Source organism: Gouania willdenowi, chromosome 14 (genome assembly GCF_900634775.1).
Source record: "Gouania willdenowi chromosome 14, fGouWil2.1, whole genome shotgun sequence".
Taxonomy (NCBI): Eukaryota; Metazoa; Chordata; class Actinopteri; order Blenniiformes; family Gobiesocidae; genus Gouania; species Gouania willdenowi.
Genome location: NC_041057.1, coordinates 1,724,567 through 1,739,177, shown reverse-complemented (window position 1 = coordinate 1,739,177; position 14,611 = coordinate 1,724,567). Strand labels below are relative to the sequence as shown.

Here is a 14,611-nt window from a genome sequence, read left to right as displayed (position 1 = left end):
CTCAGAATTCCAACTTTAGGCAAGGCAAATTTATTTGTATAGCGCATTTCATACACAAGGCAACTCAATGTGCTTTACATGATAAAACATTCAATTGATTAAAATCAATAAAAAACATTAAAAATCAAAGGTAAAATCAATTACATGACATCATCAACATGACCATAAATCTCTCTCTCAATCATACACAGTAGAGAAAATAGTTCCTTTAACTTTGATTTAAAAATGTTCACATGTGATGCTGACTTCAGCTCTGCTGCAGTTTGTTCTACTTCTTTGCAGCATAACAACTAAAAGCAGCATCACCATGGTTACTGTGAGCTCTGGGCTCCACTATCTGACCTGTGTCCATAGATCTCAGAGACCTGCTGGGTTCATACCTGACTAACATCTCACTGATGTATTCTGGACCAAACCCATTCACACATTTATAACCAGCAGCAGAACTTTACAGTCTCCTCTGAGGCTGACTGGGAGCCAGTGTAATGTGTTCTGACCTCTGGTTCAGACCTGAGCTGCAGCGTTCTGAACCAGCTGTAGATGTTTGATGAAGACCATTACAATAGTCCAGTCTGCTGGAGATAAAAGCATGGACCAGTTTCTCCTGATCTTTCTGAGTCATTAAACCTTTCACTCTGGAGATGTTCTTTAGGTGGTAGAAGATGTTTTTGTGATAGATTTGATCTGATGCTGAATGTCAGATCTGAGTCAATCAGAACACCAAGGTTTTTGACTTGGTCTTTATCTTCTAAAGATCCAGACTCAGATACTTGCTGACAGCAGTCCTCTTTTCATTGTTACCAAAGACAATCACCTCCATCTTGTCATGGTTTAGTTGAAGGAAGTTTTCACTCATCCATCAGTTTACTTTTTCTAAGCAGTCACACAACACCTCAATGGGACCATAGTCATCTGGGTTCAGTGATAGATATAGTTGTGTGTCATCTGCGTAGCTCTGATAATCAACCTTACAGTTCTGTAAAATGTGTCCTAAAGGAAGCATATAAAGGCTAAACAGAAGGGGTCCAAGAACAGAGCCCTGAGGAACCCCACAGGACATTGGTAATCTGTCAGATTCAAAGTTTACAATGTTTACAAAATAACTTAGACTTTAACATCAAAAATCTGATATTTTTCCAACTTTAAATTCAGAATTCAGATTATTTTCCTCAGAATTCCAACATAAGGGAATTGGTATTAAACTGCACACTTTTTTAATAACTTTCATAGACGGACTGAATCACTGACAAATAAACGGAGGGTAAAACATAACCTTCCACTCTGTGTTTGACCGAGATAACAATTGGAATACACAAAAATATATAAAAAAACATACAGAATCACAAAAATTACATTCAGTAACTACCAAAACATGCAAATTGATACCCAAAATACACAAGTTACTCCAAAAATCATACAAAACGATTATCAATACACAAAAATTTATATAAAAAAAAAAAACGGACAAAATTACATAAGTGATGCAAAATACACAAAATGACTACATTAACACGTGATAAAATATACAAAACAATTTAAAAAAATACAAATTAAATTAACAAATAAAAATCCCACATAAATCAAAACATATGAAAACTGAAAACAAAGAATACAAAATAAAAACCCACAAATCCTTTGTATTATCCTGAGCTAATCATTAGTAGCAATCATTCTAATGCTAACATTAATGTTTATGCGATTATCAGATAAAAACTGTATTTTTCTATTGCAGAAATGTTTGTTCTACATTTGTCCACATGGTGGTGCTGCAGCTCCTTTATTATAAAACTGTTACACACCAACAGACTCACACTAAACACACACACACACACAATGAGATCAAAGGTCTTTTATTTTCCAACAATCTGTTTTAAGACATGAATTCATTCAACAATCATTTGAAAGTTGATCCGTTGATGAAACACTAGTTGAGCTCTCACAAAGGGACACTTCACATCATGTTACCGTTAAAAAAAGAAAGAAAAACGTCCAACACGTCCATCCAGAGGGCTGTGATCAGCTCATAATAAAGGCCTTTATTCGGGGCTCAGATATTAAAATAGGCTGAAAAATGAAATAAACTCTGCTGAAGATCAAACTCGTATTGCTGATTTTTAAATAGATTTCTGCTCTAATTTCTCGTCTAAAGATATAAATCTAACTTTGATCCAAAACCTTCTGATCCGTTATTAAAGTGCATGAAAATGAAAACATTTCAAACTGAGTGGAGAGAAGTTTTAATATGTTCAACCTATCAGTGATTGTTACAACGCTTTAGTGACACCTAGTGGTGTTTAGGCTTTACAAACTCAAACTGTTGCATTGTATTTTTCATTATTTTAATTAGCTAAGAGCTCGTTTATCTACTACAATGTGTTAAAATAATTTAATTTAAATGAAATATGTATGTAATCGTTGTCAGATTGAGTACAGCTGATGAATTTATCCTTTTTTCTCCTTAACTTGTTCATTTTTAATTAAATAAAGACATTGTTTAGGTCTCATAAATCAATAAATCAAACATCATTTACTAAGAAAAACAAAGATGTTAAAGGTTTAAAGTGTGTTTTCATCTTCCTGCATTGCATTGTGGGATGTGGAGTCCTGCAGACCTGTTTTTACTTCATTATTTCTGTGATTTCTTGTGTTTTTTTTCTCCAGACGAGGACAGTGATTAGTTTGACTATTTTTGTTCTACTTTGTGTTCTCAGTGATATTAACATTGTTTAGTAGCAACATTCAGTAAAAAAAAAACTCACATTTGATGGGAAAACTCTTTGTTTTGGGGTAAACACAAAAAAGTGACCAAAAATAGTGGAAAAGGTGGTGAAATGGGAGTTTAAAAAAACACAGAAAGGATTGAAAAAGGGTTGAATTTATTATTATTATTATTATTATTATTATTATAGTATTTCTGGTTTGTTAGTTTTTGTTCCTTGTTCTTCACATAATCCACCAAGTTAAATTCCTTGTATTGTTTTTAAACTACTTGGCAAATAAAACTGATTCTGAAGTGTCAATATTGAAACAATTCATTTAAACTGGCAAATAATGGACATGACAAATGGTAAATGTGTTTAAATTGACAAAACATAATCCTGAAATCTGGTGAAAATAGGTTAAAAGTGACAATAACGGGTCAACATATGTGTCATTAGGTGTAAAAGTGGTGGAAAGGGTTTATAAGTGTTGAACATGTCTGGAAAGTGGAAAAAATGTGCAGAAAAGCATTGAAATGTGATGTAGAAGTGTCAGAAATGGGAGAAATGTAGCAAAAATACATTAAAATAAGCAAAAATATGGTAAGAAAAAGTGATGAAAATAGGTTAAAATATGGTGAGTTTTATGTAGTTGCAGAAAAATGGGTAAAAATAAGCAAAATGGGCTCAAATTGTTCAAAAATATTCCTAGTTTCTTGAAGGCATCTTCAATGCACGAAGAGGAAAACAAACTTGTTCGCAGCAATTTCAACCTTTTACCTTTGATTTATTGATCTCTGAGTCCTACACTATGTTTTTCTCTAATAAAACATAATTACGTCTCCAGCAGCTTTAAATGTAATAAATGTTTATGATTCTTGTTGCTTTATTTAAATGTGATGATTCCTCGTCTTTAAAGCACTTTAGTCTCAAAGCTACACACACTCTGACTATAGTTCCACTAACTGTTCTCTACGTTGTGCTTGGATTAATGTCGATACGTACGTTTCATATATAAATACAAATCTGTAGATATACATTCACCTTTTATTTCTCAATATAGACTAATTTACACGTTTTATAAAATCTCAGAATAGATGAAGCTCTTCTCACGATAAGCTTTTACGCACATTCATTAGAGGACACACAAACATTAACACACACACACACACAGAGTGTCACATGGCTTTTTCCACCCTTCCCCCCCCACGCCTTCCACTAGCGCCCATTATTGCGACTTTCTGGGCGGATTATTATCGACGCCTTTACCTCTGGATTGAAGCGAAGAGCACTTTAACAGCACAGGACCGTCCATTATGGGGTCACTGTTTTATAGCCCACATATTTAGAACATTTAGATCACTTTTCTTTCATTTGACACAGAAATTCATCGAAAGCAGCTTGTTCTATAACACTGTTAAAAATGTGTAGACATGAAAAATAAATCTAAATGTTAAAGGTAAATATAAATGCTAGTCTGAAAGTTACATCAAAATCTAAACATTACATCTAAATGTAAAATCTAAATGTTACATCTATATCTAAACGTTACATCTAAATTTAAATATTACATCTATATCTAAATGTTACATCTAAATTTAAATTTCACATCTAAATCTAAATGTTAAATCGGTCGCCAAGTGTACAACTAAAAGTGGGCGGGGCCTCGTGATCAACAGGTGCTGACGAGCCCACTTTGCATAATTGCTAAACATTTAGCTTTACACATGGCAACCGATTAACATCTAGATTTAGATTTAACATTTACAGTATATTTAGCAATTAACATCTAGATTTCAAATTCACATGTAGACTAATCATTTACAATAAGATTTATTTTTTGTGTACACATTTTTAACAATATAACACATGCTGTTTTACATGAAATGAAAGAAAAATTAGCCAAATATTTAAAATATGTCGGTTATGAAACAGTGAATGTTTACATTCTCCACCCTATAGTCGACGGTCGTCTAACGAGGAACAAACGCAGCTGCTGCGACTCTTCTTCTTCTTCTTCAGATTTCAAGTAAGAGAGCTCAACTTCTCCGCCAACGTTTGGCCTTCAACGATCCAAAGGCACTGCTGCTGCTCACGATGTAAACACGACCAATTGATCGATGGGAAAAGGAACCAAAAAAAAAAAAATCAACCACAAACAAATTGACGCACATGTGAGTATCGGAGCTCCTGATTGGAGGATGAAAAGGTTTAAAAAGAACAAACAAAACGCCTCGGTTACAGTACTTTTTAAACTCTTTAAACGGCTCAAACGCACGAGTAGTAGAAAGAAGTGATTCTAATGATTTTATTTATTATTATTATGTACAATCGTTCATTAAAAACATCCCCGCCCTCTGCCTGTGATCACTTTACTCACTCCTGATTTATTCATTCACTGTCCATCATGAGAACCATAATGAGAATCACAATGAGAACAATCATGAGAACAATCATGAGAACGATAATGATAATCACTATGAGAACTATAATGAGAACCATAATGATGATCATAATGAGAACCATCATGAGAACCATAATGAGAATCACAATGAGAACCATCATGAGAACCATAATGATAATCACAATGAGAACCATAATGATAATCACAATGAGAACCATAATGAGAATCACAATGAGAACCATCATGAGAACCATAATGAGAATCACAATGAGAACCATCATGAGAACCATAATGATAATCACAATGAGAACCATAATGAGAACCATAATGATAATCACAATGAGAACCATCATGATGATCATCATGACAATATTTATTTTCTTTCTATCCCTGGTGCCGCCTACACTAAAGCTACTTCCTGTAAACCCCCACACACACACACACACACACACCACACACACACACCCACACACACCCTATACACACACACACACACACACACTACACACACACACACACACACACACACACACACACACACACACACACACACACACACACACACACACACACACACACACACACACACACACACACACACACACCCCCCATCAACGACATGCCGAGTGAGATTTTCATCTCAAAATGCAAACATTGGTTAGTTTTATGTACAAACGTAGCCTCGTCTTGGATACGACGCGACGCCGATGAGCTGCGTGGTTCTTCTCAGCCTTCACAATAAAAGTTCTAAAACTAAAATATGTCGCGGCGGACCGAGACGTTACGGAGGCGCTCGTCTCTACGTCGTAAAGCTCTCCAAACACTCCACAAACTCCACACATACTGCAACAAAAAGGCTGAATGTGTGTACAGTGTAAATTTAAAATGCTAACAGGCTAATACCAATACAAAAATCACTACATATAAATAATTATAATCTCAATAATATTATTATATTTGTGTATTTTGTAAAGTAACGAGAACAGAACATGAAAATACGACACTTTTTGGTTTCACTTCAATCCTAAATAGAGATCTGTGCACGTTTATTATCAGGCTGCTGATTGGTTGATTTATTCATCTGTTTATTATCAGGCTGCTGATTGGTTGATTTATTCATCTGTTTATTATCAGGCTGCTGATTGGTTGATTTATTCATTCATTAAGCTTTAATGTCTCCTTCTAAAAAAGTGTTGACTGAGAACAAACGATCTGTAATACATGAACATTAAACTCTTCCTTTGGCCACGTGCACGAACCCCTGCGTGCGTGCACGTCTGACGTCCCCTGTACAAAAGGCCTGTCAGTGATCGGGAGCTTTTATCTACAGCTGGAGGAATGTTGACGTGCACACGGAGCCAAACACGGTTCACCACGTGGAACAAACGGGTGATGGAGGAGGAGGCGGAGCTAAGGTGTGATTGTGTATAGTGGTAAAGTGTGGGTCCTGGTCTTCAGAGCAGAGCCGTCGCTCCATTACCAGTTCATGATGCAGTTCCTGTTCAGGGTCATGAAGTAGACCTGGCTGCTGCCACCGGAGCGCACGGAAGCAAAAAACACCTGAAGAAGAAGAAGAGCAGGGGACAGAGCCCCATTCAATGTTTATCATTCAAAACATAACAGCTGACCATTTTTTTGCTTCATATTTCATGACTTTACCTAATGTGATGATACAATTATATTTTTTTTAATGTGCTGACCTTACATCCCTATAAACCTAAAGAGTTGATACTTTTTAGTTGAAACGGTTGAGTTTACCGTCAATTAGGTTTTGGAACAGCGCTTTCACAGTGAAAGTGAGAGAATGTGTCTGCGACAGAGGACTTGATAGTGAATAGCTCCAAATATGTTACAAAAAAGGAGATAGAATAAATAATAGGTTTCTGAGAGGAAAGGGGGAGGGGTCACCAACATCAAATCAATGTGGTTCATTCTGTGAGAGTCATGAATGTGCATCCCAAATTAGAAAATATTTGGATGAAAGATTTTTTAAGATACACTAACTCTAAAAGTGAGAGTTTGACCTGTTGGCGAAGCTGCAGTAAAGGTCAAAGGTCATATCATCACCACAACAACCAATAGGGTTCACACTCTAGTGCTCATTCATGTAAACTTGTGAACATTTGGATGAAAACTATTCAAGATGAATTGATTCTAATGCAAAAGTTTGTCCTGATGGTGGCGCTGGAGAACATGTCAAGGTCAACAAATACTGTAATAAAGTTTCTGGAGGCAAATATAGAATGTGTCAGTAGGAGAGTTAAACGCACACTATGAATGCTTGTCTTTTCTCACCTTGTCGTTTCTCTCACAGAGGAACTTCAGCCTCTGAGCTCGTTTGTGCATGAAGACTCCGTCCAAATGTCCCGTCTCCACGGAGCGGATCTCGATGGCTTTCTCTCCCCAGCCCATGATCTGATTGGAGCAGATGTGAGCTGCACAGGAACACGTTTACGTTAGTGCTACACTACTGTTTCTGGTGCAGAAAGTACTTTTTTTTTTTTTTTTTTTAATCGCACACAAGTTGCATTTAACAATAATGTTCTTGTCTTTTTCTGGAATTTATTCTAAATAGTCAGAGTAATTCCACCTTACAAATGTGCAGTCCGTTTCCATGGCAGTAATGCGTTACTTTTGTGATAAGTTACTCCCAACACTGCACAGGTAAACAATAAAAAACAATAAACCCTAAAAAATACCAAAGTTTAGCTGCAAATCTTTGAATAAAAGTGCCTCAAAATCAGGCGTTTGAGGCAGAAACAAACACAAATTGGCCCCGAAATTCTAGAGGGACTTGGATTTACTGGTCCTGGACCAGGTCCATATCTAAAAAGTCTGATCTTTTTGTGGTGCTGTAGCTTCACTCTGGATGGATTCATGCTGTAGAACACCTCACTGACCAATAGGAGCAAAGCATAAAGTCACTTGACTCATGAAACGTTATGAATACATGAATAAATCAGAATCAAATGTGGAGATGGAGACACTTATTAAAGCAGTGGTTCCCAAACTGGGGAGCGCGCCCCCTAGGGGAGGAGTGATGTCATGACAAGGGGGAGGGCACAAGGGGGTACTAGAATGGCCTTGCAGAACATTAAGCATGCATGGAAAATACAAAAATGCTTTATTAATAAAGAGCTTTATTACTGTTCTACATGTCATACATTTTATGTTAATTTTATGAGATTTGAATAAAATCTTTATTTTTTCAAAAAGGTCATTTTTTTTTACCTATTTCTTTCTTCCCACTTAGTCGCGATGGGGGAGGGGCTGAGAGATTTTCATTCTTCAAAGGGGGTGGAGCAGAAACAGTTTGGGAATCACTGGATTAAAGAACCAACAGTTGGTGTCATGGATCTACTGGTGCTCCTCATTTCTTGTGATAAACGTCCATGTGTGTTGGTATTAAAACATAAAAAATATATCGTTTTCTTTTTTACAAAAACTGTTTGAATATTTTAGCAAAATTCTCATATTGTAATTTTTCTAACATCTATTGTTTGCCTCACACCAGCAACACAGTGACAGTCAGTCACCAGTTTATCTGGATACTACTTGGATCATAACAGAGCAGAACCAAACAGCAGTGAGCAGCTTTTTATGAGCTGAAACAACATGGAGATCAGGTGACATGAATCCTGGTCCAGGACCAGGATCTGTAGTGGTCTCTACCCTGTGTGAGTCTCACCGACAGAGGTGGGCATCTCCCCCCACTGCAGCACCACATCCTTGATGATGCGTCCGTACGTGTTGACGTAGACGCCCTCGTCCTCGTAGCACAGCAACATCTCCATACCGTCAGAGCTGGGCAGGAAGACGATGGCGTGAGGGGTCACATGACTCTGGATCTGATGAAGGCAGGAAGAAGACAACGACGATGATGATGGGCTCAGAGCTCACAGGACCATCACCTCACACCAGTGGTGAAGCTTACGTGAACTGGGATGTAGATGTCGTAGTTGTTCCCAGAGTCCACGTCGATGGCGTGAAACCCAGCACATGACCCGTAGATGACCTTTAACCTCTGACCTTCTTCCACCGTCAGGTCCACCAGCACTGGTCTGTGGGGCAGGTCTGCAAAGGACTGGGAGAAGAAATGTGTCTAAGCATCAATGAGATCACAGTGATCAGCGTTACCATAGTAACTCTACTAGTACTCTCGTTTAAAGTACCAGTAGTTAGCATCATATGCTAATAAGTAGGGGTGTAAATCAGCAGCTTGGATGATGATACGATGCTTGCCAATATCACTAGTAGAACCAAATCCAGCTCCCTGATTGGTTGGAATAATTTTGTAAGCCAATGGCAAGCCTGAATTTACTTTCCCCGCCCCCTTATTAGTGTGACGTGATGATGATTGATCGTGGCTCATCTGAAGTATGACTCTTACCTTGAAGGCCATGAACTTGTGATATGGTTTAGGGGCCCAGGCGTAAACCTCCACAGCGTTCCTCAGAGCGATCACCAGGAACTTAATCCTCTCATATTTCACTAGACAAACCAGCACAGCTGTTAGAACCTGCTGATGAACTGATCAATAATTCACTGGTTCCCCTGCTCTCAGTGCACCATCACTCACCCACTTTGTAGTGGATGCAGCCCTCCATCTCCCCCACCGTGGTCCAGCCCTGTTTCTTCTCCACCTCAGGGTCGTTGTGAAGGATCTTGTTCCTGAGCCAGGCCAGGTAGTAGACACGCACCTTGTTCTTCTTTCCTGGAACACAAACAACACAAAACAAAAACATTCAGTGCACTTTGAATCTGACAAAACCATCAGTAATCACCATCTATTAGGGGTGGGACGATAGTGTTCACAACTTGATAGAATAGACCAAAGCGTGCAAACTGTGATTTTCTATATTTTTGTCGTCATATTTGTATATTTAGCTCTCATTTTGTTTATTTTGGTCTCATTTGGTGTATTATTTATCATGATGTTTATTCTTTGTGTGATTTTTTGTGTAATTTTCTATAATTTTGGGAGTAATTTTAACTTTGGGGACTGCACAAAATCAGACCGAGGGCCCTTTAATTTAGTAATGAGGAGCAGTTCCTGTTACTGCGTTAGCTTAGCATCTGTAGCTGTGACACAAATTAGCCACAGCAGTTAAAGGTTAAACAATCGTATTTTTGTGTAATTTTAATTTAATTTTTTTAATTAAGTCACTTTGTGTGTTTTTGATCCCATTTTTGTTTTTTTTGGAGCCATTTGTGTGTTTGAGTCATTAGCAAGTTGTTAATATTAGTGGTTCTAACATGATATGGTTGTTGATATAATTGGTTCTAACATGATATGGTTGTTGATATAATTGGTTCTAAAATGATATTGTTGTTGATATTATTGGTTCAAACATGATATGGTTGTTAATATTATTGGTTCTAACATGATATGGTTGTTGATATTATTGGTTCTAACATGATATGGTTGTTGATATTATTGGTTCTAACATGATATGGTTGTTGATATTATTGGTTCTAACATGATATGGTTGTTGATATTATTGGTTCTAACATGATATGGTTGTTGATATTATTGGTTCTAACATGATATGGTTGTTGATATTATTGGTGCTCACCTGATATGGTGATGAGCAGGTTGAGACCCTCCAGGACGTCCATCTGTTGGAACCTCCGTGAGTTGATGAGTGGGTAAACCTTTCCCTGACCGCTACGGTCCAGCAGCTTCAAACCGTTCTCTGTTCCCACCAACAGGTTCACACCTGAGGACACACACACACACGCACACGCACACCATCATTAGTGATCTACTTTAATGTCTATAAGATCATGAAAATAGCTCAGCTGCATGTTATGATGTAACATCTGTATTCTGTGCAAGAGTGCTTCCACTTCCTCCCAAAAAGATATTATCTTTGTTTAAAGGAGATCGTTTTAAAAAATAACTCCAAAAACCCACAAAATGACAGAATAATACACAAAAGGACAGAATATATGAAAGGGCAACCAAAATAAACAAAATGACTCCGAAAAAACTTAACATAGTTGCAAAACTATACAAAATGACAAAACAAAACACAAAATAACAAAAATTCACAAATGGATTCTAAAAATGATAGAATAACACTCAAAAGGCTTTTAAAAAATGCGTAAAAGGACAACAGAACTTCAAAAAAGTGACTCAAAACACACAAAATGACAGAAAATTAAAAATATGGACAACAATGAAATACAACAATGCAAAAAGTTACAAAAACCCCACAAATTGACTCCAAAAACACACAAAAATAACAGAATAATATGAACAACTCAACTCTTATAGCGAGGCAGAGGAATGTGTTACTGTGAGGGGTGTGTGTGTGTGTGTGTGTTTTCTCACCCCAGAGAGCAGCACAGAGGATCTCAGAGTTGAACCTCTTCTTGTACTTGCGTATTTCGGGCGTGTCATTGGGTGGGCGTGTGTTGGTGGGGTTGACGTTGACCATGGAGCCCTTCCTCACCTCCATCTTCAGCTGCTCAAATCTGGAGCCTGCACGTCAACACGTAGCAGAGTTAGAAGCTTGATTTGATATTTAATATAAAGATAAAGATAAAGGTGGAGCCTCACCAGTGACAGACATGTTGTCCCCTGCACCCACGGGTGACTGGTACATACCCAGGTCCACAAACGTTGTAAAAGAAGACTTCCCAGAAGCCTTCACGAGCCCTCTGGACTGATACTGTGGCATTAAACACACAGTTAGAGTCATTATTAATGAATGAATCAACATCATGTAAAGGTAAAGTTAGTGGAGCTCACATCATACACAGAGTCCTTCCCTGGGGAGGAGAGGCTGGCTGAGTCTGTGGGGGAGTGGGACGGCTGCACCACATCTGGTAGGTTAGTGTAGCCGTTGTGGTTCCTTTTCTCTGGGGTCTGACACACACACACACACGCACACAAACACACACACGCACAAAGACACACACACGCGCACAAAGACACACGCACACAAACACACACACGCACAAAGACACACACCTTGTGTTTATTTTGGTGTGGGAAACAAACATGTGGGCTAATAAAAAAGTACATTAGTCACTGGTTCTTAACCTTATTGAAGGTAATGAACTCTGCAAACATCAGTGTATTAAATGTACCCTCACTTTGTAATTAAAAAAATAAAATTTGATTCCTTTAAAACAAAAGTTTATATTTTATTCTGACACATGTAAACCTGGGCTACTTTTTTTGCTTGTTCAAAAAGATTAAAATTAAAATGAATAAATATATAATAATTAATAAAAATATATATCAATATACGTAATAATAAACAAAATTATCATGGAAGGCTGCAACAATGAATCGATAAAATGGATAAACAAAAAAACACAAAATTAATCACAAAACAGAAAATGACCAAAAAAAACATAATTACTCTAAAAAAAAAAAAAAATAGAGAAAATTACAGAAAAATTAAAATAAATAAATGACAAACCCCCCACAAAACAACAACATAAGAGAAAAATATCCAAAATCACAACAAAAATACACAAAAATTTGGCTCCCAAAACACAATGTAACAAAAACTCACCAGATCAATCCCAATAGACACATAACGACTCCAAAAAACATAAAATGACTCCAAAAATACACAAAATTACAGAAAAATATAGAGAAAGACAATGAAATCACACAAAAATCACCCCAGAAAACTAAATGACTCCAAACAAATGCATAATTATTGTAAAAGAGCCAAAATGACAGGAAAAATAAACAAAATGACAATAAAAATTACTAAAAAAACAAGAACAAACGACAAACAACAACATTTCTCCAAAATAAGATAAACCTATACACAATGATGATAAAAACACATTACCTTTGCTGTTTCCTGTGTTAATGCTCTGATTGGTCGTTATTCTAATGCTGATTTGAATATTAATCATGTGACGCTCAGATCAGATACAATCACATGTTTGTGGCCCCGCCCCTTGTGATAAAAGTGTCCATCCCTACTCCAAGCTATCACAGCAGCATTATTTATAAGTTTGAGATCATAAAGGAATGCTGGTTGGATGCTGTTGGATGTATAGAGGACTCACCCTCTGAACCAGCATGGTCTGGTCCCCGTAGCCTCCAGCCTGCTCTCCTTCTCCCTCAGCCTCGTCTTCATGAACCACCATGGTGTTGACTGAGTCTGTGTCTGCGTCTCTGTGACTGGAACCACACAGAGGTCAACATGATGAAGATGATGATGATGATGAGCTGTGAACTGTTGGCGTTACCGATCCGTGGGGCTCTCCTCCTCCTCGGGGCCCTCTCCGCTCTCGCTCTCCTCACTGCTGTCGCTGCTCTCTGAGGAAGAGGAGTAGTCGTTGGCCTTCACCGGGGGCCGCGGGGGCTCCTCAGCTCGCTCCTTAGCATAAAGACCGTGATCCTGCACAGGCACCGTACTCACTGTCACAACTATAGTCATGTGATCACAATTCAAAGTGAACAATGACGTCAAAAGTCAAGCACGGACAAAAAGAAGGGAATCAAAGGAGTGCAGAACAAACAGCTGAGTCAACCTCACAGAAACAGCCAATCACAACGCACCGTCATGCATTCAGCAGGGTTGGGCTCAATTAGAACTGTAATCACGTAATTGATCATTAATTACAATTATGGCGTAGCTATAATTGTAATTTTAAAAATCTGTTGCTGTTGTAATAGTAATTAAATTGTAATTGAGTTTAGATAATTCACTTTGTAATTGTAATTGCCATGAAAATTCTATAAAAATTGTCAATTAAAATGTAATGCTAAATTGGGGAACCATGTTACAGTTCTATGTACAGTTCTACACATATGTAGTTAACAATTCAACAATTACAATATGTTTCATATCAAGCTTTCCCACATTTTACTATTTAAAATATAAAAATCTAGGGGTATAGTGACACAAAAAAGGCTCAGACACGCACACCAAAAATATTAAAACCTATATTGTCATTGATTATGAAGCCTAACAAGGTAATCAATAGATAGGAAATAAATTAGATGATAGATATTTTTTTTAGTGTATTTTACAGCTGATTTAGGACCTGTTAGCATTAGAGATGCTAACAGAAAGCTAACACATGAGGAAGGTTAACTTTTATTAGGTTATTTATTTCAGACTCCGTAATTGTAATTAAACTTCAGTAATTGTAATTGACTTTCTGAGGATATAAAAAACTATTGTGATGATATTCTGTTTTTTTTAATATTACAATAAACAAAAGATTTGATGCAGATGGATTTCCTCCAGACAAAAACTGAACAAAAACAAAACTATTACATATATTACTGCATACATCTAAAGGAAGTGTGTGGAAGTATAAACTTATTAGTCCCGCCCCTTTTCCTACATTACAGTGACAAATACATTTTCATTTACAGGTATTTACTAACAGCTGTTTCCCAGCTGTTAATACATTTTATCATTTTTTTAAAATATGATTTTGATTAAATACACACAAAAAACATATTACACACTTTAAAAATTGTCATACAACATAAAGATACTTTATTTGACTTGATATC

The 14,611-nt window shown here is 37.1% G+C and overlaps 1 protein-coding gene across 2 annotated transcripts in view; it reads right to left on the bottom strand.

Annotated features, from left to right (window-relative positions):
* Positions 1 to 4,403: 4,403 nt before the first annotated feature.
* The window catches only part of mink1 (misshapen-like kinase 1), a 38,192-nt gene continuing 27,984 nt past the window's right edge, over positions 4,404 to 14,611 (bottom strand). For both annotated transcript variants that reach the window (XM_028467163.1, XM_028467165.1), the window contains exons 21-32: positions 13,330 to 13,481; positions 13,147 to 13,261; positions 11,861 to 11,977; positions 11,669 to 11,780; positions 11,441 to 11,590; positions 10,680 to 10,823; positions 9,683 to 9,817; positions 9,494 to 9,594; positions 9,038 to 9,187; positions 8,792 to 8,951; positions 7,399 to 7,538; positions 4,404 to 6,663 (exon numbers count right to left, since the gene is read on the bottom strand). In XM_028467163.1, coding sequence (XP_028322964.1) covers positions 6,580 to 6,663; positions 7,399 to 7,538; positions 8,792 to 8,951; positions 9,038 to 9,187; positions 9,494 to 9,594; positions 9,683 to 9,817; positions 10,680 to 10,823; positions 11,441 to 11,590; positions 11,669 to 11,780; positions 11,861 to 11,977; positions 13,147 to 13,261; positions 13,330 to 13,481 — 1,560 coding nt within the window. In that variant the 3' untranslated portion in view covers positions 4,404 to 6,579. The remainder of the gene's footprint in view (positions 6,664 to 7,398; positions 7,539 to 8,791; positions 8,952 to 9,037; positions 9,188 to 9,493; positions 9,595 to 9,682; positions 9,818 to 10,679; positions 10,824 to 11,440; positions 11,591 to 11,668; positions 11,781 to 11,860; positions 11,978 to 13,146; positions 13,262 to 13,329; positions 13,482 to 14,611) is intronic.